The sequence below is a fragment of the Melitaea cinxia genome, chromosome 1 (genome assembly GCF_905220565.1).
Source record: "Melitaea cinxia chromosome 1, ilMelCinx1.1, whole genome shotgun sequence".
Classification (NCBI taxonomy): Eukaryota; Metazoa; Arthropoda; class Insecta; order Lepidoptera; family Nymphalidae; genus Melitaea; species Melitaea cinxia.
The window spans coordinates 60,231-87,765 of record NC_059394.1 but is presented as its reverse complement, the minus strand read 5'-3'; the positions used below and the strand labels follow the sequence as shown (position 1 = coordinate 87,765).

The 27,535-nt window shown below is 39.2% G+C and overlaps 3 protein-coding genes across 4 annotated transcripts; 1 reads left to right on the top strand and 2 right to left on the bottom strand.

Annotated features, from left to right (window-relative positions):
- On the bottom strand, positions 1–9,913 carry LOC123654821 (probable malonyl-CoA-acyl carrier protein transacylase, mitochondrial). Its single transcript, XM_045590708.1, has 3 exons — positions 9,383–9,913; positions 8,104–8,527; positions 1–477 (listed from the first exon to the last, which is right to left on the bottom strand). Exons 1-3 carry the CDS (start codon positions 9,736–9,738, stop codon positions 82–84), a joined length of 1,176 nt encoding a protein of 391 aa, XP_045446664.1. The 5' UTR covers positions 9,739–9,913; the 3' UTR covers positions 1–81.
- Positions 9,301–24,813, top strand: LOC123654834 (zinc finger protein 706-like). 2 transcript variants are annotated; one of them, XM_045590715.1, is made up of 3 exons: positions 9,301–9,318; positions 23,944–24,088; positions 24,431–24,813. In XM_045590715.1, the coding sequence occupies exons 2-3, from the start codon at positions 23,945–23,947 to the stop codon at positions 24,518–24,520; spliced, it is 234 nt and encodes a 77-aa protein (XP_045446671.1). In that variant the 5' UTR covers positions 9,301–9,318; position 23,944; the 3' UTR covers positions 24,521–24,813. The 2 variants fall into 2 exon arrangements, with proteins under 2 accessions (XP_045446671.1, XP_045446667.1); XM_045590711.1 differs by lacking the exon at positions 9,301–9,318 and adding an exon at positions 22,314–22,615.
- LOC123653340 (DNA repair protein complementing XP-A cells homolog) lies at positions 24,246–27,535 on the bottom strand. Its single transcript, XM_045589675.1, is given in 5 exon segments — positions 24,246–25,323; positions 26,361–26,588; positions 26,984–27,058; positions 27,060–27,264; positions 27,411–27,535. Coding segments are annotated over 4 exon segments (927 nt in total). The 5' UTR covers positions 27,251–27,264; positions 27,411–27,535; the 3' UTR covers positions 24,246–24,890.

Sequence of the window (27,535 nt, the reverse complement as noted above, 5' to 3'; positions counted from 1 at the left end):
TTTCGAAAAGGCCACTTTATTGTATACCTAAACTAAGCAATATTTACACGAGAACGTATCGCAGGCGAGACGGCGCGGGCGTCAGACGTCGATCTGCAGCGAGCAGTCCCAGGCGCGCGCGTTGACGAGCTTGAGCGTGGAGCGCAGCGCGGCGCCCGGGCCCAGCGCCAGCGTGAGCGGCTGCGCGGCGGCGCGCGGGCGCGCGTACAGCGCGTGCAGCGCCTGCTCCCAGCGCACGGGCGCCGCCGTGAGCCGCGCCAGGCGCCGCCGCGCGCCCGCCGCGCCCGCCACGGCGCGCGCGTCCACGCACGACACCACGCGCACGCGCGGCGCGCCCACGTCGCACAGCCGCAGCGCCTCGCGCACCGCCGCCTCGGCGCGCGCCATCAGCGCCGTGTGGAAGGCGCCCGCCACGCGCACGCGCGCGCTGCGCCGCACGCCGTACGCGCGCCCCTCGCGCTCCACGAACCGCAGCGCCTGCGGGCCGCGGGCTCTGGTCACTCCGGTCGGTCGTACGGTTACTTTTAGATTTTCAAAGATCGTTCTTAAATCGTCATCATGCGCCCCCCACGCGGTCTAACGGTCTGTCGATACTCTAATCTACGTCAGTAACTTTGGTTAATCTCGTTACACATAATGTTTAAATAATTTTCTACTGGCCACCGTCGGATATTCTTATGTCTTACGATCAGTTTACGGTAGTAACAACTGTGGAGTAATACTGCAGGTGTTCGATACTTTTATAATGCATAGAATAAGGTGTATAAAAACTTGTATTTAGTCTCGAATAAACTATTGTGAAGACAACACGTGTTATCAATATTCACCCGCTTCATCGTACAAAATTGAACCATAATGCATCAAACATATGGTCGATAATCGAGCCGGATGGACCGGTGAAGCGGTGAAGTGACTCGAGCGTTGAATACAATAGGCTACGTATAAAAACTTGTTCCCGGTAAATTAGTGAAGTTATATTGCATACGTTTAACTCAATAACATTATATTGGTGAATAAGTGCTAAAAACATTGTGGTGGACGATAATCAAGATTATTAGTTCAATTTATGGATAAAATACAACCTTTAAGTTGATTATAGACGATTTAATTATTATGATTGAACTATAATTAGTGTTTAGTGCTTAAAACTTAAAATGGAAGTTATTAAGTGTGTAATTTAAAAGAACAGTTGAACATTATTTTTGTTTTAAAAATATACATCTCATACGTTGTTGCAAGAAAACTAAACAATTAACTTTTTATTATATTATACGTAAATCAATAGTGAATCTTTGTTACGTTTGCGGTTTGTAAATAACCTTAAAGTTAATAAATTTCAAAATGGCTCCACCTACTCCACAACAATCTCAATATTTGGCTACATTAGAAGACATAGCCAACATGATACAAAAGGCGCAAATTAATATTAAGAAATGCCCTAAACAACGGTTAACAGAAGGTTATATTAAAGGAAGATTAAAAACAATTGAGGATTATTGGAGTATGTTTAGACAAACACACAATGAACTTTTGAAGTGTACACCACAAGAGCATCGCGGAGTTTTGCCATATTTCCTTAATGAACAATATTATACATGTGAGGAAATGTTTCTCTGTTTACAAGGTGATTTGACGGATCAGCTTTTATGTTTAGAATCGAAAAGAACGACCGCAGTAAATAATATGTCAACGTCGTTACTAAACGGCCAAGCGTCGTTCGCTAAGCTACCGAGAATACAATTACCTACATTTTCCGGAAGATATGAAGATTGGCCTACGTTTCAAGATTTATTAATGGCACTTGTTCACAATACTAATATAAGCAATGTCCAAAAGCTACATTATTTAAAAACGAGTGTATCGGGAGAAGCAGAGAGATTATTAAGGCATATATCTATTACAGATGACAATTATACACCAGCCTGGGAATTATTATCAAAGCGTTTTGGTAATGCAAGAGCTATTTTAAATTCAATAATGAAAAGATTATTCAGTCAAAAGAAGTTAACTAATCAATCGGCTCAGCAAATAAAATCATTGCTCGACACTACAACAGAGTGTATAAATAGCCTTAATAATATGAAAGTTTGCACTGATAACTGGGATCCTATACTAATATATCTCATTGGACAAAAATTAGATGCCGAGTCACTTAAAGATTGGGAGGAGAGTGTTTATAAGGAGAATAAGGATGACCTACCCACTTGGAATGATTTGAAGCGCTTTCTTGAATCAAAATTTCGAACATTAGAATTACTTAATCCAACAATAATTTATAATACTCGAGAAAAGCCTCAGGAGCACAAAAATTTTCATATCAACTCAATATCAAATCAAAATAATCATAACACATTACAATTTTCGCATACTAAAATAAATGAACAGCCTTCCTGTAGTTATTGTAAAGGAGAACATTATATTTTTAACTGTAAGGATTTTACAAGTCAATCAGTAGAAGAAAGATATAATTTTATTCAAAATAAAAACTTGTGCTTTAATTGCTTAGCTCCTAATCATCTTGTGTTCAACTGTAGACGCAAGACTTCATGCAGAGTATGTGGGAAAAAGCATCACTCCTTATTGCACAGAGACAAAAAACAAACATCTGAAGAAGGTCGAGACTCAGAGAGAACAAAACAAAAGGATCAAGCACAACCTAAAGATACGAGGGTAACTGTGACACACATTTTAGGAGAGAAACAACCTGATCAAATGGTATTATTGGCAACGGCACTGGTGGATGTCAGCACAAGTGAAGGTCAAACACACGTCTTCCGGGCGCTCATTGATCAGGGCTCAGAGGCATCGTTCGTCACTGCGAGAGTGGTGGAGTTACTGGGTTTGAAAAAATTCAGAATCAGCGGCGTTGTTTCTGGAGTAGGTGACAACTCAATAAGTATTAATCATACAACACAGTTACAAATAATTTCTAGATGTGAACAATTTTCATTAAAGGTAAATGCTTTTATTTTAAAATCATTAACTAGTATGCTTCCTCCTAAAAATGTAAATCTTAGTTATCATAATTGGTCTCAACTTAGTAATATTAAACTAGCCGATCCAACTTTTGCCTCATCTGGTAGGATAGACATTTTACTAGGTGCTGATGTATTTGGTAAAATAATAGATGTAGGTTTGATAAAGGGACCAGATGAAGTAGTTGCACAATGTACACGGTTGGGTTGGATTTTATCAGGCCGATTGGGTGATTCAAATACACAACATGTAAAGAGTTTGCATATATTAAGACAAGTTGAGGAAGATAATAATCTTTTAAAGAGATTTTGGGAAGTAGAAACAGATTTATATAAAAAAAGAAAGATTTTAACAAAGGAAGAGGAACGATGTGAAGAGAATTACAAGAATACAACGAAGAGAGATGATACTGGAAATTACATTGTATACTTACCTCTGAAGCAAAGCATCGAGGACACGGTAAAGCTGTGTGGTAACACTAAAGATCAAGCGGTACATAGATTTAAACAATTAGAAAGGAAGTTTCAGAGACACCCTAAGTTGAAAGAAGAATATAAGAAAGTAATACACGAGTACAAGGAATTAGGACACATGAAAAAATCTGAAACAACAGATGATATAAACGCCATTTATCTCGCTCATCATGCTGTAATACGGGAAGAGAAAGACACAACAAAGGTTCGTGTGGTATTTGATGCTTCGGCGAAAGGGGCTGGAGGTTTTTCTTTGAATGATAACATGATGGTGGGACCTGTACTGCAACCGGACCTGAGAAGTTTAATTACAAAGTGGCGAACACACAAAGTTTGCGTGATAAGTGATATCGAGAAAATGTATCGAATGATTAAACTGACGGAAAAACACACTAAATTACAACGAATACTATGGCGGGATAATCCTGATGAAAGTCTGGAAAGTTATGATTTAACAACTGTTACCTTCGGCACGGCAGCAGCTCCTTACCTCGCAGTGAGAACCTTAAACCAAGTAGCTGATGACGAAGCAGAAGAATATCCAGATACTGTACCTGAAATAAAAGGGTCATTTTATGTTGATGATTACATGTCAGGAAGTGATAATATAGAAAAGGCTAAGAAGCTATGTAAGGATATTAAAACAGTACTAAAAAAGGGAGGTTTTAAAATGCAAAAATGGTCTAGTAATTCTGAAGAGTTGTTACAATTTATACAAGGTGATAAAAATATAAAAGATACATTTGAAATTAAACTAGATAAAATTATTAAGATTCTAGGTCTTACATGGGATAGAAAGGATGATAAATTTAAAGTAACAGTAAACTTACCTGATTTAACGTATCCTATAACAAAAAGATCCATTCTTTCTGACGTTGCTCGTCTCTTCGACCCCTTTGGTTGGCTATCTCCTTTAGTAATCGTAGCAAAAATTCTAATTCAAAAACTCTGGCTTAGCAACCTTGGGTGGGATGATGAACTACCTGTTGAATTAGTAGAAGAATGGAAGAATTACAGAGATGAATTACCTGAATTGAAGACTATAGAAATACCACGATGGTTCCACACAAGCGCTGGCACTAAGGAAATTCAAATCCATGGCTTTGCAGATGCTTCAGTGACGTCTTACGCTGCAGTCACTTACCTGAGAGTCGTTGACGAAGAAGACAATGTCCAAATCACATTGATTGCATCTCGTACAAGAGTAGCTCCTTTAAAACAACTCACTATACCAAAACTTGAGCTGTGTGCAGCGGCATTGTTATCTGAGCTCATAGAGGAAATATCTGGTTTGCTTAAGATTCCCATTGAACAAATTTATGCTTACACAGATTCGATGGTGGTTTTGTCATGGCTTCAGTCGCAACCACATCGTTGGCGCACATTTGTTGGAAATAGAGTGGCTGATATATTAAGAGTTTTAGATAATAGTAGATGGAACCACATTAAGTCAGAGGAAAATCCTGCAGACATTGCTACAAGAGGTGTTAAGGCTAGTGAACTAAAAGATACCAAGCTGTGGTGGAATGGGCCGGAGTGGCTACATCACAGATATATCGAACGGTCAAAGGTTAAAATTCCTGGAACTGATCTAGAAAAGAAAAATTTTAACATACATTTACTTGAAGAAGAAACACCGATATGGGAGAGATTTTCTAGTATATCTAAAATGAAGAGAGTATTGTCATATTGCAGAAGATTTTTAAAGGTAAAGAATAAAAGAAATATTAACCTACTTAGCAGATGGCAAATGATACAAAAGATGACCCAAGATTTTTGGCGACGATGGAGGTTAGAATACTTGAACACTATGCAACAACGCTATAAATGGCAAACTGACATACAATCACCAAATATCGGAGACATTGTTATTATCAAGGAAGATGATTTGCCACCAACCAAATGGTTATTAGGACGTGTAAAAGATGTGCATCCAGGATCAGACAATTTAGTTCGCGTTGTATCTGTCCAGTGTAAAGGCAACAATATTTTAAAGAGACCTCTATCTAAACTTATAATTCTTCCTAAAGAAATTAAAGACTAAAACTTAACTAAAGGTAAATTCTAACTTAATTTAATAATTTGAAATTTAAAATATCTAAAAGCATTTATCTTAGAGTTTAAGTTCATGCAAATGTCACTACAATAAAACTTATATTATATTAATGTATTTTTGCTACTACAATTTAATAATGTAATTTATGTAAGTTTTGTATTTGTAACATTATTCATTGGAAACATCTATAATTCTATATACAGTCCACGGGTTAAAATGTTGATTCTTAATGTAAACCGTTGTATACGCTTTGGTGGGCGGAATGTTCGATACTTTTATAATGCATAGAATAAGGTGTATAAAAACTTGTATTTAGTCTCGAATAAACTATTGTGAAGACAACACGTGTTATCAATATTCACCCGCTTCATCGTACAAAATTGAACCATAATGCATCAAACAGCAGGTATTGAAAGTGTATTTATTTTGCAAAACGGGCTATTCGCGGCATTTACAATCTTGGACTTCGAGTCGGGAGTTTCGCGCGAATAGTGTGGGGTGTTTCATCTACCCCTTCTTTGTAGTAATGGTTATCTGAACAAATCTAATATACCTACTCTACTCGTGTTAGGTTAGTTTAATACTTATTTAAAAAATGCGTGCGTACAAAGTACACAGATCAGAAGTGAAACTTCTTTGGCAAACTAATTGAAAAAGAAAACTAATAAAAAGAAATTAATAAAAAAAATCTAAGGCTTTTATTTCCGTTCCAATGCGATCTAGTAATTAGTTTGCAATGTAATACTATCGATATTAATTTAACAACCTTTATAGTTCCTATAGTACATCTTAGGTGGTTCTGTTTTGTCGAGCTGTGAACGTTGTATCTCTCTCTTGTCGATCCCTCATGTCTGAGGATCGTGGTCAGCATCAGGGTTGCATCTGGAGCGGATGATTTGCCTCCACCGGTCTCTGTCCATGGCGTCTCTTACGACCGTGTATAACTTAGTGGCAGATGAGTTTTTGACCTGGTCTGCCCATCTCGTTAGTGAACGACCGCGCGATCTTTTGTCGTCCGTGTTCCCAACCACAATCAGTCTCTCCAGATTTTTATCGCCTCTGCGCATCATGTGGCCGAAGTACGACAAAATACGCCGTCGGCATATGGTGGACAACCTGATTTTGATATGGAGCTGGGCCAGGTTCGACGCATTAGTGCGTTTCGCAGTCCAAGGTATTCTCAGCATTCGCCTCCAGCACCACATTTCGAATGCATCAATCCTTTGCCTTTCTCGGGCCAGGATTGTCCATGTCTCAACTCCATACAGGAAGATAGGGAATACAAGGGCACGTACCAGCCTGGTCTTGGTTCTGATACCGATTCCCCTTTTCTTCCAAATGTTGTTCAGACGCGCCATAGCATCCTTTGCCATCCCAATACGCCTTCTTATTTTGGGGATACAACTGCCGTCATTGCAGATTTGGGCACCTAGGTAAATGTAGCGATCGACGGTGTCAATGCCCGGAATGTTGAGAGTATCTTTTGATAGGTTTCCGGCTCGATCCACTATCATAACCTTGGTTTTCGTTCGATTTACTGCAAGCCCCATATTTAGACTTTCTAACTCCAGCCTATAGAACAGCTCTCTCATATCTTCTACGGATGTTGCGAGAAGAATGGTGTCGTCAGCATACCTGAGATTTGATAGTCTTTTTCCACCTATAGGAAAACCTTTCCTCCAGTTTTTAATCGTCTTTCTAATAATGTACTCTCCGTTAAAAAGTGCGGAGGACAAAATACAACCCTGTCTCACACCTTTCTTTGTTTGGAACATACTGGAGCATTCCGTACCAATCCTGACGAAAGAACGGTTTTCAGTGTACAGATTGTGAATAAGGCAACGAGGTGTTCCGGAGTTCCCATCTCAAGTAGCACACTCCACAGTTTGTCCCATTGGACGCAATCAAAGGCTTTAGTGTAGTCAATGAAGCATAGGACCACGGGGCTATATATTTATAAATATAATTTTATACGTCGTTTTCTGTAAGTTGTAAAAAAGTCCTGTAATGTTTCATTCTTTTGTATGTCATGAAAGAATAAATATCCGCAAGAACATGATGTATTTTGTTAAATTATGTTAGATTAAAGACTGTGTACGGTGAACGACCGTACACATTTCATATCTCGAATTTCTTTAATACGCTTTACTCTAAGTATCTATTCTAATAAAAATTGAGTTTCATAATGTAATCTATATTTTTTTATGTTAAGCTAAATTAAAAAAAACTAATTGAAAAAAAAAACAAAAAGCCAACGTCACGCGGTGTTACCAGGCGGTCACCCATCCAAGTACTGACCGCGCCCGCCGTAACTTCGGTGATCGGACGAGAACCGGTGTATTCAACGTGGTATGGCTATGGACGTTTAAAAATTCGGAAGCGTGACACGTTTGATTGATCCGTGAAAATTTTACCTCTCATGCGCCTAAAAATTTCACTTCAAAAATATCTTATTTATAAGCCTTAAGGCTTCAGTAATTATATTCAAACATCTAAAATTACTATTGACTAAACTGTTTTTTATAATCTCTGAAGATTCTCGATACCGTCGATGCATATTTCTACATAAGACGCAAAAAATAGTGCAAAATGACTGACCTCCTCATCGCCGGCGAGGACCTTGCACCCCGGGAACAGGTAGTTGGCGACCTGGCAGACGGGGTTGGGCAGCGCGGGCGCGGCGTGGTCGCGCGCGGCCGCCAGCAGGCGCGGCAGGCGCGCGTCGGGCGCCAGCCACACGGTGAGCATGCCGCCCGCGCGCTCGCGCGCCGCCGCCTCCATGGCCGCCGCGCGCACCTCCACCAGCCGCAGCGCCTGCTCGAAGCGCAGCGCGCCCGCGAACACCAGCGCCGCGATCTCCCCGAGCGAGAAGCCGGCGCACGCGCGCACGCGCTCCACGGCGGCCGGCCGCGTGTCGCGCGCCAGCTCCAGCGCGCCCAGCGACGTCACCAGCACGGCGGTCTGGCAGTGCCGCGCCAGCCGCTCCTCGGGGCCCTCGAGGCACACGCGCGCCACGTCCCACCTGCCGCCCAACAGAGTGCACACGCAGTCCTTGTTACATAATTCAATCTCTCTATGCTTTCATATGATTACGCATCATTGGCCTTAGTCCGCCTATTGCAGACAACTTAGACGGTGTCAAACGGACACTGTGTCGTCTTGGACACACTTCAGGAAACGTTGAATTTGATTACGTATACCTCAGAATAAAATATTATCTTAAACAGTTTATGCATATTTATCTAACAAATTTCCATTGCTGTTTGTTTTATGACAGCAGTTCAATATAGTTTCTTTCTAAACGATTACAAGTTCTATGCAATATAATATTTATTATAATTCTAAAGCGTTCGAGCACATATAAAAAATCTTATTCTACAATAGTTACATTTAATAATATTATGTACTGTAAAAGGTCATTGCGTATTGTGTTAAACCTCTCATATGGTCCGGGAGCCAGTGACAGATTTTCCTTCCCAATCAAAAATTCGTAACAGACATTAAGGGATTTATATTATGAACATTGTCGACGGTCAGCTGTGACACAGTGGCTAGGGCGGGCAGTGACAGCCTCCCACGCATGGAGAAGTCTTCTTAGTCATTTCCTCCCATTTTAAAATTTATCAGATTATAGTTTACCTAATATCTTAAAGGAGAAATAAAGTAAGCTGGCTGCTTGAACATGAAAAAAAAACAAATATTTTCAATGATTTCCTCTCAACAAAATTTTACTGAGTGATAGTTTATATGCTACTATGAATGAAAATTAATTTTGTGCTGTCAAACTCCTTTCATAGACCTCTACTTACTATGGTAAGTTAAATTATATGATAATATTATATATTCATTATGCAAATAAAATTATTATTAACATTACCCGACAATGCTAGAAGCTAGTTCATACAGCTCCTTAGCAGCTGGAATTTCCATTAAGCTTCGACCCATCCCTACTCGCTGTGATCCTTGTCCTGGAAAGAGCAGCACAGTGGTTTCCTTAGGGTCAATGTATGACGAGTTTTCTTCACTGGAACTTGTCGTATACGGCTGAGTGGCCCACTGCAACTCCCCTTCAGCGGGAACAGCAGCACCAACTTCAGCGAACGAACTAGCATCTTGTAAAAGCCGGCGTAAGGGGGTTTCAGATTCATTTACATTTCTAGTTTTAGAACTTAGTGAGCATGTTAAAGAACGCCTTGCAGTCCGGCAAAACGCGTTTCTAAGTACCGATTGCATCGAGGCATACAATATAGTTATTTCAATAAATAGGTAAGAGTCGCAAATAGTGGAACAGTGAAATAGTGGAACTGATAGTGGAGAGTTTTAATTGTAAACAAGGAAATTTGAAACATGCATGGAAATAATTGACATACAGTTGTCATTGTCAATGTCAATAAGAATTATGGAAAGGGAGGAGCTCGGACTTGGCTCGGACTGAGAATCAAAGGTGGATTTGACAATAGACATGTCGATTTAAAAATCGATTAATCGAAAAATCGATTATTTAAAGTAATATAATCGATTTTTCAGATCGATTTTGAACCCTACGTCGATTCAATGAATCGATTCATAAACCTCCCGAATCGGACCGATCCATTCAAAGAACTAGCGATAATCTTCCTCAATTGGCTGCGGTATTTAGTTTTTTTAATTTTTTGCTGTTGTCGGACGCAAAAGCAACTGGTAGTACTTGGTCAATAATTTGAACGCGTCATAGAGTAAATATTTATGAACGCTTCCGAAGGTGCCGTTACTTGCGTTAAAAAAAACATTTTATTTTTCTATCCGGCTGTCAAACCTAACCTATCTAAAAAATAAAAACCTAAACCTATCTAAATTTTATAAACTTAAAATTTAATTAATTTATTAACCGACTTACAAGGACTTAGGCGAGACTAGAAATTTAAACTGCCACATTAGTTTAGTGGTCGCAAGCACTACTGCTGAGCAAAAGATCCTGGGTTCGATTCCCACCTCCACCTATTCTTTCGAAGGAATATAGGCGTGATATTATGTTTATTAATTTAATAATACTTCTATCCAATTACTTGTATTTGCAGTAAATGGTCATCAATAATGTCCTGTATCTTTATGAGGCAATTAGTCATGTTTGAAATTGGCTCGATTAATCGAAAATCGATCTTTTAATGCTCGATTTAAACAAGAATCGATTCTAGTATGTCCGATTTGAATCGAATCGGAGATCGATATTTTTTTTAAATGAATCGACATGCCTATTTGACAACCGCGTATACCCGAAAGGGACAAAAATAGAGTACTTCCATACGAAATGCGGGGTTACCAGGTCATCAAAATTTTACACCATTTTTAATTTTTTAAGCACTGACGACACGATTTCGTAATATATTATATCATCCTATCCCATCCATTAGGGACACGAAAAAAGTATCGACACATTGTGGTATCGAGTACATTACCATTCGATACCGATATTTTTGTACTCGATACTTTGCATTCGGGACTTTTACTCAATAAGTACTTTTTGGCAGGTATCGTATCGAAAGTTTTAAATAAGTACTTATTTCCTTTTTTTCCTTTCGCTAACTGAAATTTGTACGATAATTTGAAGCGACGACCTTTTATTTGGAAATCGAAGATAAATTCGTCTAGGTATCAAATACTTTTGTGTTTGTACTCGATACCTAAAGTATCGATACTTTTGTTTCGATACTATGTGAGTACGATACTTTTTTTTCGATACTACTCATGAGTACGTATCGATTATTCGTATATTCAATACCGTGTCCCTACTATCCATTATCTATCTATCCTATCCTATGCATTATGTAAATTTTTCATTTGTCTCAGGTCATCGGTCGGTATTTAGCAAATAAAACAACCTGTACAAAAATAACTTTCATTTACTGTCCTTTGAACAAAATAAGTTTAGTGTACATGTTTCTGATATTATCATTGGAATTTCCTGGAGGCTAATTTCTTCGACCTGTTGATTTTATCTATGAATCACGCAGTACCGTGTCTTTTGGGAATCTGACGAATATAATTTATCATATCATACACTAATTTTTTTTTTTTATAGTGAGAATGGGGGCAAACGAGCAGATGAAGCCATCTGATATTAAACGGCTACCGTCGCCCATGGACATCTGCAACATAAGAGGAGTTGCAGGTGCGTTGCCGGCCTTTAGGAAAAAGATGCCTATACACTCGACGCTTGAAAACCCCCAAATTATAGCGCTCAGGGAAAACCTCAGGAGGAAGGTCATTCCACAGTTTGCAGGTACGCGGAAAGAATGCGCGTGAAGCTCGCACATTGGTCGCAAACCATGCATCCAAATGGTGTGGATGGAACTTAGTCCTTCGGCGAAGGGTACGATGGTAAAATCGTGACGGCGGTACCATATCAAATAGTTCTTCAGAACACTCACCGTTGTACAGACGATAAAAAACACACAGAGAGCCAACGTCTTTCCTTATGCTTAGAGGTTCTAAATCGTCCGTGAGTTTGGGATCGTCGACAATGCGAATTGCCCGGCGTTGGATGGGTTCAAATGGGTGGAGTTGGTATTGAGGGGCACCTGCCCAAAGGTGCGACCAATACTCCACATGGGGACGGACCTGAGCTTTATAGAGCAGTAATCGATGTCCCGATGTGAAGTACCGGCCCGCCTTGTTCAGAACCCCGAGCTTTTTTGCAGCCAATTTAGATTTGCTCTCCAAATGACCCCGGAATTGGACCTCGTTCGTAATGTCAACCCCAAGGATCCCAATACTTTTAGTGATATTTAGGGATGTGTTCTGAAAACAAGGCGCTACAGAAAAGGGGGTTTTCTTAGCGGTGAACGCGCAAACTTGTGTCTTCGAGGGGTTAAATTGGACGAGGTTGCGTCTACCCCATTCGGAGACTTGCTCCAAGGAAGTCTCGATTTCAGACACAAGTTGTAATCTCCTCTCTTCCACTTCCGCCCGAGGGATATTAGCTCGGCCAGTGTAGAAAGTATCACACGTACTGTCATCTGCATAGCAACGAGTATTGCTGGTTTGCAACATATCGTTAATATGCAGAATAAACAGCGTGGGTGAGAGCACTGAGCCTTGAGGAACTCCAGCGTTAATGGGCATGGTTTCCGAGCATGCTCCGTCAACAACGACCTTGATGCTACGCCCATTAAGAAAACTGGGTATCCAATTGCATAATCCCTTGGGGAGACCGTATGATGGTAGCTTCGCTAAAAAAGCTTTATGCCAGACCCGATCAAAGGCCTTCGCGATATCCAGGCTGACTGCTATAGCTTTCCCCTTGCTCTCAATGGCGGTTGCCCAGTGGTGTGTTAGGTACACTAGAAGGTCACCAGCGCTGCGACCATGACGAAATCCGTATTGTCGATTGCTAATTAGCTGGCAATCTTCTAGGTAACCAAGGAGCTGATTGTTAATAACCCGTTCCATCACCTTAGACAGCAAGGAGGTAATCGCAATTGGCCGGTAGTTGGAGGGATCTGTACGGTCACCCTTTTTGGGGATAGGGTGCACAATTGCTACTTTCCACGAAGACGGTACTATACCAGTGGTGTAAGAAAGTGAGAATAAACGCGTTAGAACCGAAGTCAATTCAGGAGCACACGTCTTAAGTACGAGGGCCGGAATACCATCAGGACCACTGGACTTCTTGACGTCGAGGGAATGCAGAACACGACGAACGGCACTTTGCTCAAAGCGTACATCACGCATCGTGTGCTCGCACCTAGAAATGCTCGGTGGTGCCATCCCCCCATCGTCAAGAGTTGAGTTCGACGCGAAAAGAGTGCAGAGAAGTTTCGCTTTCTCTCTTGCGGAATGTGCCAGGGTGGCTTCAGGTTCGCGCAATGATGGGAGTGAAAACTGACAGAAGTTGCCTTCGACAGCTTTGGCGAGAGACCAAAAGGCATGGGTTCCAGTTGGAAAGCCCAATAGTCTCTCGCCAATTCTGCGAATGTGTTTAAGCTTTGTCCTAGCGATTTGCCTCCTGCAAGATCTGGAGGCAGCGTTGAATCTCTTCTTTAGGTTATGAACCTGCGGAATGCCCGCATCTGTTGCTGTAGCCCAAGTCCGATAGCTCTCCAGCTTGGAGCGACAAGCCCTTTTGCAAGAGGCATCAAACCAGGGCCGCGACCTCCCACCGACACGAACAACTCTGCTGGGAATGTAACATTCCATTCCCTGCAAAATGGTATCCGTGACGGCTTCTGCGCTGATCGATGGATCCCCTGAAGAGAAACAAAGCCATGGGTAGGATGCGTAAAATTCGCGCAAACCATCCCAATCTGCTGACTTGTAGTGCCATACTCGGCGACTTCCAGGTGGTCGGGAGTGGCCGGTATGCACAACAGGTACCTCGGAGTGCACCAGGCAATGGTCGGATGAACCCAACGGCGCACCAATAGTTAATCGATTACCCTCTGGGCGGGTGGTCAGTAAAAGATCCAGCAGGGAAGGAGCATGATCTTCTCTATCAGGAATTCTGGTAATACCTGTCACAAGTTGAGAGAAACCATACGCGTGGGCAAAGCTGTATATGGCTCTCCCTGCGCGGTCTGTGGTGCGTCAGCCTAGCCAGTCACCATGGTGGGCATTAAAATCACCCAAATCACCACCTCCGCGCAGGGGTACCGATTTGATACATATTCTGTAGTCTTTTCGATGTGCCCGAAGAGACGATCGACTTCAGCATCACCGCTATGAGATCTGTATAGGCACGCGTAGATACGTGTGATGCCACCAAAGTCTACGCGCACCCATAAACCAACTCCAGCTCCAACTCCAGCGGTCAAGTTGTCAAGCCGTTGACAACAGACATCACTCCTGACGTACATACACACGCCGGCCTTGGGTAAAAAGGCGTGCTCAAGGTTGTATCCCGGATAGCACAGGTACGAAGTATCGTCAGGAGTAGATATTTGTGTCTCGGCAAGAAAGAGTAAGGCCGGCTTCGCCGTCTCAAGGTGGTAGTAGACGGCATTTAGGTTACTGTGAAGACCCCTTATGTTGCAGAAGTCTACATCGAATGTGGAAAGGAGAGCCACTGTAGAGCCGTTATAAACTATTCCGCTTTGAGTCATATGGGCGAGTGTACCGAAACAAAAGGATAAGGAAGGATCGCGAGGCAACCCCGGCAATCCCATGGGCAATGAGTACACCAGGCACCAGACAGTTTCGACGACAGAGAGTAGTGTATCGCTGGCACGGGGGACGGAAGGGCCCCCAATCCGACCCGTTAGCCGATCACCGAGTTCCACACCGGTCTCCCACTCCGGCACGGTGATCAGCTAACGGGCTTTTTTCGGTGGCGGCGGGACGGCCTCCCAAGCTGGGATGGCCTGGGTTCGGGTCCCCTACGAACCACCGGGCGGCCAGCGGTAAACTGTTTCATTGGGTCACGCTCCACCGCATGAACTGCCGCGCCATTGGTGCAGGATCAAAGACTGACGGGGATGCCACACGCAAAAGGAGAGGATAGGGTAGGATAAGAGGGAAGTGGCTTACATGCCATCGAACCGGAACACATCTGAAGATATTTGGCGGTTCGGCTTTGACATGATAGTGGTCGCGAGCCAGGCGGGAGAATCCATATCCACCCCCTACCACCTTTGGTACCTTTATATATTTACCTTAATCTCATATTTATGTATTACGTAATAAGAAAATACTGATTATAAATTACAAACTTCTTATGTTATGAAGGAAAAGAATAAAACCACTTGTAAAAGATATTAATGTAATTTCTAAGCTGGTTTACACCTCTGAATATCTTTGAATAATATTCATAAGAAAATCGAAATAAACACTTAATTTTCTCTTTAAAAAAATAAATTGAAAAAAACATAAAATTACCATAATTGTGGGTAATTTTTATTTGTAACTACTGGTATCGCTAAAATAAGAATAATCCGACAGAATTTAAAAGGCGCACAAAATGGTCGCATGACATTATCATTTCAGCGTGTTTGACGATTGGTTGTGTATTACTTAACTTATCCGGTTAATCTATACATATAATAAAATGGTTGGAAAGTCAAAACTGTACATTGAATATTTTTTTAAAAGAATACTTGGGGTGTGATCTACAATCGATACCGAAACCAAAAATATAGTTTTTAGAATTTTTGTCTGTTTGTCTGTATGTATGTCCGAGATAAACTCAAAAAGTACCGCATGAATTTACTTCAAATTTGGCACGAATATTATTAAGAAGTCGGGTCAACATATAGGCTACATATTATCATGCTATCAACTACCGGGAACGAGCAGTGAACCTTTATTTCCTCAACGCATTCTGTAACAACGTGTAATCTAACGACGCATATTTGAATGTGTTGTTATTATGTTAATAATCATGCAATATAAGCTAGCTTCACACTATAAAAATGACGCTTCGTTTTCTAATATACGCTCACTTCGACTGTTACAGCCAACCACACAGAAATGCACCATAATTATTACTTTCTACTCACTTTTAACACTAATTTAAGATAAAAAATGAATGAAAACCAATTGAAATTCGCAATGAATGACGATTGAATGCACACGTACGATTTGTTGGGCACATATTACATACGTGCCCAACAAAAAAAAAGAAGCTAAACTATGACAAAGACAAAAAAATATGCTGTGGTCCTTATCATTCTTCGGAACTTTCCTATACACTTGGCCTGCTCTCACATGGTATTGTTATTTGGATGTCAAGTCCACCCTGATTCTTAGTCCGAGGGGAGGAGCATATAGGGTATATTCCGATGTGCACTGCGACCACTGCACAGTACCAGACAGACCACTGTAGAAAAATTCGTTCCATTATGGACTGCCAGAATACTGTCGCAGTACCCTAGATAAATATATGACGTCATAAATCGCCGCCATATTCTACTTGTGAGCACTGGCGTTTTCGAGGTAAGGTACTCGCAGTACTTTGATCACGTGATCAGTCAAAACCACTCGAGTACTAACTGCCAAACGTCTTTTAAGCAATACCTCCAGTTTAATCACAAAGTTATAAAGTTCTGTAATCAGTTTAGATTAGTAAATAAAATAATGGAAAAATTGCAAAAATTAACCATATTAGACTGTGTTAAAAATGTTTAATACGAGCTGAAAGTTACGCAGGAAATTTTTGATCGTGCAAAGACAGGTAAATTTGCCATTGTATATATTAATTCATGCCGTGTAGTGTCGGACGAGTAGAATAGCACCACCCCTTCTTCCCGTGGGGGTTGTAAAAGGTGACTGAGGGTGCCTTGCTTAAAATCATCAGGGTCCTGGAGAAGGAAAACTTCATTTGAAACCCAGAATGGGGTCTCCGTCAAGCATTCGTGGCATAGCTCTAAAATGCGAAAGACTCCTGCAACCGAACTGGCTCCACATGTATCAACTCGTCGTTCCTGTGGGCCTAGCCAGTGAGGTCGAGAGCGTGCCGCAGAGCTTAGGCAACTCTGCGTTTCCCTGAAGAGTGTCTTTCGCGACACAGTGTTGTCTGAAACTACCTAAATCGTCTGCAATAGACGGACTAAGGCCAATGATGATGATGATGATATTAATAAAAAAAAAAACTCCTAAATTTTACCCTTCATAACCTCTGTGTATTAACTTATACACAAAGTTAATATATATGTGTGGAAAAATGAAAACATGTTCTTTTTAATGAAGAACTACTTACTTTTATTATATTATATATTCAACTAGCTGACTCGGCAAACGTTGTCTTGCCACTAAACGCTATTTTAAAATAGGGGTTGGTGATAGAAGGGTGAAAATTTAGGATTGTATGTATTTTTCAACGCCAAATGATAATAAAATAAAAAATTAATAATTTATCTAAAAATTAAAAAAAAAATGGTGTAGACTACCCTTAACATTTAGGAGGATGAAAAATAGAAGTTGTTCGTTTCTCAGATCTATTCAATATGCACACAAAATTTTATGAGAATCGGTCAAGCCGTTTCGGAGGAGTTTAACTACAAACACCGCGACACGAGAATTTTATATATTAGACTAGCTGTGCCCGCGGCTTCGCCCGCTTTGAAATAAGTGTGTCACAAAGTTTTGCCGGCAAACTTCCAGTGAAACTCTCATCAAAATCGGCTTATCCGTTCCGTAAACCTTCCTCTTGCCAATGGTGGAGCCCTCTCTACAATGGTGAAACCGCATGAAAATCCTTTCAATAAATTTTGAGCGAATTGATCACATACACTTTTGGGGACTTTGTTTATAATACACTAACTGCCCGCGATTACGTCCTCGTGGTTATGAAGATATGTATTACTATTAAGACGTTTAACGCAAATTATTTTTTTATTTCAGTCACTTGAAATGCTTATCAAACTGAGTAACTTTTTAAAAGGCTCAATTTAGTATAATTTAATAGTTATTTTTATAAAACCTCTCTATACACCACATTTTTGGTTTTATTTTCAAGCTGTATATGTTTTATACAAACTATCAACCCCAATTAAACCCCTTTAGCCATGGAATATCGTAAAATCCATTCTTAGCGGACGTCTACTAACTATAATCTACATCCCTGCCAAACTTTATCTTTGTCCAACCTGGATGGATAGACCATCCAGCGGTTTTTGAGTTCTCGTGATGAGTGATCTCTTCTCTTCTATATATATATATATATATATAAAGTAATCTATATAGATTACGATGCATTATTTGGACACCTCCTCACCATCTATAGAGCATACATTTTAAATTTCAAGTCTCTTACTTCAAAAATATAGGACTTTCATACAAAAGTCCAACCCCCATTTTACTCCCTTAGGGGTCGAGTTTCGTAACATCCGTTCTTAGCGGATGTCTACGCCCTATAAGGAACCTACCTGCCGAATTTAAGTTTGTAGCTGTTATAGTTTCGGAGATTTCGTGGTGATTGAGTCAACCTACCATCCCCCGTTTTAACCCCAAAAGGGAGTTGATTTCTAAAGATACATTATTTGGACACCTTCTCACCATTTATAGAGCATACATTTTAAATTTCAAGTCTCTTACTTCAAAAATATAGGACTTTCATACAAAATTCCAACCCCCGTTTTAACCTCTTAGGGGTCGAGTTTCGTAAAATACGTTCATAAAGAATGTTTACGCCCTCTAAGGAGCCTATCTGCCAAATTTCAAGTTTGTAGGTGTTATAGTTTCGGAGATTTCGTGATAAGTGAGTAAACCTACCATCCCCCGTTTTAACCCCAAAATCGAGTTGATTTCTAAAGATACATTATTTGGACACCTTTTCACCTACTATAGAGCTTACATTTTAAATTTCAAGTCTCTTACTTCAAAAACATAGGACTTTCATACAAACTTCCAACCCCCGTTTTACCCCCTTAGGGGTCGAGTTTCATAAAATCCGTTCTTAGCGGATGCCTACGTCTTATAAGAAACTTACCTGCCAAATTTCAAGTTTGTAGGTGTTATAGTTTCGGAGATTTCGTGATGAGTGAGTGACCTTTCGCTTTTATATATATTATAGAATAGAATAGATAGATATAGATTTACAATTAATATTAATTAAAATATTTTTAATTAGATAGTACTTCAAAAACGGTTTTTTTTAATGAATTAGAAAACTGTTTAATACACTTAGAGTTTCAGCTCTAAGTATGGGGAATCCCCAAAATTTATTGTTTTTTTTCTATTTTTGTGTGAAAATTTTAATGCGATTCACAGCATACATCTACTTAGCAAGTTTCAACAGTATAATTCTTATAGTTTCAGATAAAAGTGGCTGTGACGTACGGACGGACAGACAGAGAGACGTGGCGAATCCATAAGGGTTCCGTTTTTTTGCAATTTGGCTACGGAACCCTAAAAAACCGGAGGAAAAAACTCTCAGAACTTTTTAAAAATTGAAAGTCACATTTGTATGTAGCGTTATGCACAACTGATAAAAAAGGGCCTAATATTTTTGACCGATACCTACTCGATATTAGTTCAAAATATCGATACAAGAAGTACTATTTACTCGTATAGTCGTATGAACACGGTATCGAATACAAAGTATCGATAATGTACTCATGAGTAGTATTTAAAAAAAATTATTGTACTCATAAAAGTATCGAAACAAAAGTATCGATACTTCTAACAACTGTTCTCAAATTTCAGTCGGCAGTAATATTACCCATTTAAAATTCCTAATTCCTATTCGATACGATACCTGCTAAAAACTACTCATATATATATTATTGCGAAATGCGAGCTTAATTTTAATATACATAGTTTTATAATAAAATTGCATTAAATTAAATATAATACAATACTTACGAGTATTAACATATTTTACTACAATTACTTAGTGTTAACTTCTACCATAATGATTTATATTAATTTTTGCAAGTTTCCTAAAGATTCAAATTTAAGGCATGCATGGAATTTTTCTGTAATAACAAATTAACCTGGAAATGATAGAAGGAAATAGTGCTATTTGCTCAAGTCATTTCAATATCTTTGACTTCCAAGTGTGGAACTGGCAAGATTAATATAATAATGAGAAATATACCGGCACAAGCATTTTTTTCTTAATGAGAAAAGAAAACCCACAAAAATGTATTCGTCAAATTTATAGAAAAATAATCCGTTTTAAAAACCAGTAATAGATACATCTGTCACTGATTTTTAAAATGATATAAACATTTAGTTTATTTTTGACATGATAATTATTTTAGTACGTAATAATTAAACTTCATCTTTATAATAACACCTTACCTTTGTATCACTTTAATAAAAATAGGTAAAAAAACTTTTTAAGTTAAACGGTTTTATGTTAAACATACATTGCAATGTTTAAGATAAATGTACTAAAAACCAAAAAATAATAAAATAGATACAGTCGTGGGAATTATAAACATATGCATAGACTAGACTAAAATGAAACCGTGGGGCACGTCAATTGTCTACAATCGTTGATTAAAATGTTTGTTTTGTAATGTTACACTATAATTAGGCAGTTGTTCAACCGACAAAGATGGACGTGTGATAAGTAGGGCTAGAATGTGGAAACAAGCTAGCAAGCTCGATTATAAGCGAGTTTTAGGGTTTCATAGTGGTGAGCGAGTAGTACTTTTATCATATGTTTTGTCGATTAAAGACAAACTACGAGCAGTGAAACGATTCCTCGCCAGCCAGCAGTGTGAATGTCCAACGATAAACTAGTTGAAACATCTCTTTTATTTACATGGAGTGTATAACTATTGGAATTTCCATGAGCAAGAAAATAGTAAGTAATTTCCTCACCGTCTGCGGGCCAACTGCCTATTTTAACGATGAATTAAACGATTCTTCTATCGCACATTAAGTCGATAATTTGTAGACAATTGACGTGCCCCACGGTTTTATTTTAGTCTAGTCTATGCATATGTTTATAATTCCCACGACTGTATCTATTTTATTATTTTTTGGTTTTTAGTACATTTATCTTAAACATTGCAATGTATGTTTAACATAAAACCGTTTAACTTAAAAAGTTTTTTTACCTATTTCTATTTTCTAGTTTTTAGTTTTTATTTCGCATTCTGTTTAATTCATTTAGTGCTTCATTATTGCAAGGCCCATCTTAAATATTGAGGTTGTATAGTGCACTGTATTCTTCTTGTCAAGCCCTTTTATTTGATACCCATATTGGTGGGTTTGATAAAAAATTGTTATCAGACATTTGGTAGCGGCGGCCAGTTTAGATTTCAATTTTGCATAGTAAATTGTATTCTACTTGTTGAGACCTTTCATTTGATACCCATGTTGATGGGATTGATAAAACCTAAGTTATCCGCCATTTTGTAGAGGCCGCCATCTTGGATTTTAATTTTATATAGTACATTGATTATACTGGTTGAGCACTTTCATTTGATACCCATATTGATGGGATCGATAAAACCTACGTTATCCGCCATTTTGTAGCGGTCGCCATCTTGTATTTCAATTTTTATAGTATATTGTATTCTGCTTGTTGAGCCCTTTCATTTGATACCCATATTGATGGGATTGATAAAACCTACGTTATCCGCCATTTTGTAGCGGCCGCCATCTTGGATGTCAATTTTTTATAGTATATTGTACTCTGCTTGTTGAGCCCTTTCATTTGATACCCATATTGATGGGATTAATAAAACATAAATTATCCGCCATTTTGTAGCGGCGGCCATCTTGAATTTATAATGATAATGAATAAACATAATTGCATTGTCACCAAAATCCAAAGTGTATACAAAATTTCAGATTAATCGGTTGACAGGAAGAGGGTGAAATTTGAATTACTAAATTTGACCCAAGAATAAATAATAAATAAAAAATAAAACAAACGGGGTGAGCTAAATAAAACCGTTTAAAAACCTAATTTCCCTAACCGAGTACTTTAATTTATCGATAATGCGTATCGACAGTTGTTACAACCACGGCTATAAGCAACTTTTCAGTATAGTTGCTAGTTGCGGCATGTCATTATACTGTAATGACACAGAATGTATCTATTTGTGTGTGAAAAATGTAAACGTGTTTTCAATTTAGTATGTGTGAGTTTCGTAGTGACAGAGATTATTTTTGTGTGAGAATTAGATAGTTCAGTTCAGTTCTTTGCTTAATGGCTTTTAGTTGTGTCAGGGAATTAGATAGTGTGCGTGTGCGTGATTTCCCCCCGCAAAAAATGACAGACAGTATTGTATCGGTAAAAAAACGGTATGGCTACTCCCCTCCGTGTCGTTCTTGCTTATGAGTCACAAGTAAAAGTATCGAATGCAAAGTATCGAGTACAAAAGTATCGGTATCGAATGGAAATGTTCTCGATGCCACAAAGTGTCGATACTTTTTTCGTATCCATAGTCGTATCGTTACATCGCTAGTGTTAAGTTATTAATATTAACCTTATTCAGTATCATAGGATTCATAGGTATTATCTTTGAAACATCTGGCAAAATTAGAAATATAAAATACTTTTCTTAGAAGTAAATAAATTCTAGCACATGTTCCTGTAGATAAAGTTAAAAAGAAAATCAACGTGCGGTCTGTCAAATTAATATATTACTTATTTCTTGCTACTTTTTGTTATTCCCATCGACCATCACTCTTCCTTTATACTTAAGAAGATCAATTGTACGTGAACGGCGTGAAGGTATGTAAAATATTATCTTTTAATCTGTTTATCAACACAAGATAAAATTTATATTTTGTCGGTAGTAAGTAGTAACAATCCGCAATTTGTACGTGTCAAGTAATTGTTTTAAAGTCGAAATTTAACTTGAAGTCTAAATAACATAATAATCGTTTAAACAAGTTGCTGGAATCATTAAAATACCGCGATTTTTCTATTTATTTATTTTTTTAAAAATTTCCGTGATCTCAAACAAAACAAATAGACTCTGCAATATTTCAAAAGGTTATTTTTAAACAATGTATTTCGAAATTTATCACACGTTTTTATTTTTCTGCACAGTGAAACAAAGATTTTTTGTTAAACAGTAATCCTTTCATTGTAACCTTTTAAATGGTGGCATGAATGCATTCAGAATAATGTTCTACCATATTGTTAAGCTTCACAAAAAAGCTAAAGATGGTTTTCTAACATACATTCACCCATGATGATGTCATTTCAGTGATGAACAGTCAGTTTTTATACAAGTTGTAATAACAGTTTCTCAGATATCTATGTACTGTTTGATTATTAGTGTATAGTAACTTTTAAATAAATATTTCTTAGATATCAGTATATGTTGGTGTCAATCAATAAAACAGAATGGTAGTAACTCTGTCAGCTTAATATAGGTACATATCATACTAGCTTACCAGAGCAGGTTTGTCCATGTCGTTACACAGTTATTGTTCTGCTTGTATGTTTCATAGAACGGTTTCCAACTGAGCAATTCTAACTTTCATTTTATCATTTACTCCTCATTTTTATTTTATATTATATAAAAGTATTTAATATTAAAACATGTAAATTTCTTACGGTGGCTATTGTTTATGGAATAATTCCACTTCTAAAAATTGTATCAAAAATGAAATTAATTTACTACCGCCCTTAAGTTGTTTCAACCTGCATTTCCCACAATGCTTGCCTAGGTGACCATGCCAGATGCCTACAACACTACAGATGCCTATTTTCAGAACAATCTTGCACAGTTCTGAACTATATCAATAATGTTAAATGACAAAACATTCTTGTTTTTAATGACAATACCTAAGTTGTACCAAACTATGTTATATCAATTAAGAAAAATGAAGCCTTGTCAAATAGTATTTTCAAGTAATATTTGTATCAGATTAGACTACATAGATTTAAATGTGATACCTAGTGTCAACATTATATTTATGCATGTTATAACACTACTACATACTAAACATTTTTGAATATCATATCTTATATTTATGATTAATATTGTTAGTCAAATTGTTGAGAATATTTTGTTAACCATTGGTTTAAAACATTTTGCTAACTTTAAGGATGGCTCGCGGTCAGCAAAAAATACAGTCACAAGCGAAGGCTGCTGAGAAACAGTCCAAACTAAAGAAGCAGCAGGGCCACAGTGCTACGGATCAGAAGAAGGCGGCTCAAAAAGCTCTCGTCCATGTCTGTGCCGTTTGTAAGGTAAATATGTACATTATTCTAAAGTTTTATTATGTTATAGGTAGTAGTTTTGTCATCATTTTTGTTTCAATTAATTTTTTGTTAGGGTAGTTTGGTTTAGTCATGATTGCTTTTCTATTAATATTTTAATTTCTAAAACTAACAATAAAAAATCAAATAGTCATCAAAAAATTCATTTATTTGTACTATAAAAGAGATTATTTGATACCCATTAACATTAATACACTATTATAAACACGACAATAGAAAATGTATTTCTTTTCATATTTTATTAGCATTTCTTTAGTTGATCTTTTAAATAGTTTAAGAAAAATAAATTTAACTGAGGCATATTTGTTTTAGGCGCAGATGCCGGACCCCAAGACTTATAAGCAGCATTTTGAAAACAAACATCCCAAGAATGAGCTACCAGAAGATTTGAAGTCAATTTAAATATGAACTTTTTATTTTCTGTCATGTCACCGACAATGTTACATGTTAGAGTAATGAGAATGTGTTAACAGGGGAAACGTTTCGACCTTACCATTCGTGTTAAGTAAGTTTATGATATTGAAAGAACACCAATTGATGAAATTTATTGTGTCATTAAATCATTCCATACACAGTATACGTTTACTTCGCATAGCATTTGTCGGTGTCATGGTGGTATTTGAGAAAACATTTTCTATTTAGACTTAATATCACATTTTTATTTATAAGAATAGTAAAAGTGTTGTATTATCTCACATCTTGCATTTGGTTTTCCTTCGATCACGACACACTCGTCCGCACTGCGGTCGACGTTGCGGCTCGCACTCGGGAGTCACATCTTCTCGTAGGTCTCGACGTGGCCGCAGGCGCAGGCGCGACTGTACGCGTCGGCGGCCGCGTCGTAGGTCTCAGGCCCGAAGGCGTGCTCGTGCGCGGCGCGCGTGCGCTCGTACAGGCTGGAGCGCACGTCCATGCGCAGCGCGCGCAGGCGGCGGCGCGCGGCCGTGTCCGCCGCCCGCTCGCGGCGCGCCAGCCGCTCGGCGCGCTCGCGGCGCAGCGCCTCCTCGGAGCCCCACACGGCCAGCGCGCGCTCCCGCACCTGCGCGCGCAGGTACAGGCGCATCTCGGCGAAGCGCGAGCGGTGCGGGTTGCGGCGCCGCACGCAGCGCAGCGGCGGCGGCCGCAGGTCCAGGTCGCAGTCCTTCAGCAGGAACTCGCTCTTGGCCTCCGTGCGCGTGATGAGGCAGTGCGCGTCCTCATCGTCCCTGCAAAGTCGCGCGCTCGTTTGGGACCGACTGCATTGGGATGTCGCGTGAGGAGCGCCCGAATATACTAGCGTTCGCTCCGGTTATGATGATATGTATGTTAATAAATTAACATATGTAAAATGTATCTTACGCGTGGTCGGCTGATGTCAGTAAAAAGTATGGTAAAAATGTAAGACTGAATTATGTTTTTCTTTGTTTACATTTTTTAAGTATTAATATATGTAAATCTTTATGTAACCCTCCTAAAATTAAAGTATTGTTTTCAAAATCAATTTCAATCATTCATAATCTATATATTAATACGTAGTAAAAACTTTGTGTACCTTTTAACGTAAATTGCGCGGACGGAGGAGTATGAAATTTAGCCCATTTATAGTTTATATCGAATATCGATGAGTGCAGAATGCTGATATTGTTTTTAATTATACATAAAAAATACTTGAAATCAATAATAAAAAAAAAAAAACATTACACACACTATCATGTGTTTGAGTCGCACACACATATATATATGTACTCTTTTTTATTATTATAGAAGTATAGTCTTGACTCTTCATCATCATTATCATCATCATCATCACTTCAGCCTATGGCAGTCCACTGCTGTCTGTCTTGACTCTTGACATATTTAAATTAATGATGGTCAAATTTCGACCTGTGGGCGACATAAGACGGAGGGCGGTCTATAAGTTCTTAAGAAAGTTAAACATCATAACAAATGCTGATGCTGCATTTCCATTGAGATTTCCGTTGATTTTCAATTGAACACAAACAGCAAGCGAGTGAGAGTGGCAGACGGAAGCTCATTGAGAGATCTCAAACGGATGCCTTTTACTACGCACTTGAAAAAATTACATTTCATTTCATTACTACTGCACAACTTCACTCATCTTTTTGTCAGTGAAATAACCTGTTCAAAAATTCTTTCGTAATGCCGCTTATTTTCGGTTTCAATGGAAATGCAGCTGCTCTGTTTACGTCGTACGCTGCTGACAAACGACTAGGGAGTGCAGCGAAATCAAGAAAAGGTGCACCTGCACGCGTCGCAGACGCTGTAGTCGAAGGTGTCGAAGAGGTAGGACTGCGGGAAGGGGCGCGCGCACAGCAGGCAGTGCGGCTGGTCGGCGCGGTGCACCACGGGCGCGGGCGGCGCGCGCGGCCGCGCCTCGCGCTCGCCGTCGTCCGCGCCCTCCTCCAGCAGGAAGCCGCCGCCCGTGTCCACGGCGCGGCCGCGCTGCGCTCGCTCCACGCGCGCCTCCTCGCTGCAACCGGCGGGCACCCATTCAGAAGGATAGTCTTAATTCTTTAGTGTGCAACCTTTAATGCTATCCTAAACTAAATATTGTCGTCTATTATCGGACTGTCGGATTATTTATTAAATATTGCATCGTTAGTTAATTCGATTCTCATATATAAGGCGTTATATCATTATTGGCGTTAACGTCATTGAATTATCGATTTCTTTATCTAGAATATTAGTATGTGATTTGAGATAATGGAATGATTTAGTGCCCCACTCGTAACACAGAAGCGGTTTACAACAGTAGGCGGTTATATTGATATTGATAATATGATAAAGATAACGATCAAAGGGTTCCCCAAATGTACTAACAATGATGTCAGTATAAATTGCACTACTACCAGGTATGACGGCTACACTACTTCATTTCGAACTATAGAGGCTGCACCGCTACCACTACAATGCCCAAGAGTACGGCTCGCGAGCTCACGTCGGCCGCTGCACCAGCCGCGCCTGCTTCAGCGCGAGCGCCCGCTGCCGGTTCCGCTCGGCGCGCGCCCGCTGCGCTGCCGTCAGTGCGGCGCTCTTCTTCTCTCTGTCCACTTCTGTTTCATCTGTTACCTTTTTTTTCATAACCTCTCTATTTTCCTCATCTGATAATTGACTCACTATTGTCTCTTCCATATCTATAAGAAACTCTGTAAAATTTGTATGTATTGATTTGAGTGTTATATTTATATTAATGGATTGACTCCTATCATTAGGAATACAGAAATACATAAATAAGTTATAGAACTTTGCACAACAAATTAAACATTACTTGCAACTATAATACTGTATTTACCTTGCACCAAGGTCACACACCACGAGTGAACCAAGCCCGGGACTAGCTTGATTAAATTTCCTATTGTGATTGGGTGATCCGAAATGTGTGTTTGAAAGCATCAACCTGATTCAGCCTGTAAATAT

Coding starts and splice junctions, on each gene's coding strand:
- LOC123654821 (XM_045590708.1), bottom strand. CDS start 9,738: ATGCAATCGGTACTTAGAAACGCGTTTTGCCGGACTGCAAGGCGTTCT. Junction 8,528..9,382: donor CTAGCTTCTAGCATTGTCGG/GTAATGTTAATA, acceptor GTTGGGCGGCAG/GTGGGACGTGGCGCGCGTGT. Junction 478..8,103: donor TCCTCGCCGGCGATGAGGAG/GTCAGTCATTTT, acceptor CGCGGCCCGCAG/GCGCTGCGGTTCGTGGAGCG.
- LOC123654834 (XM_045590715.1), top strand. CDS start 23,945: ATGGCTCGCGGTCAGCAAAAAATACAGTCACAAGCGAAGGCTGCTGAG. Junction 24,089..24,430: donor ATGTCTGTGCCGTTTGTAAG/GTAAATATGTAC, acceptor TATTTGTTTTAG/GCGCAGATGCCGGACCCCAA.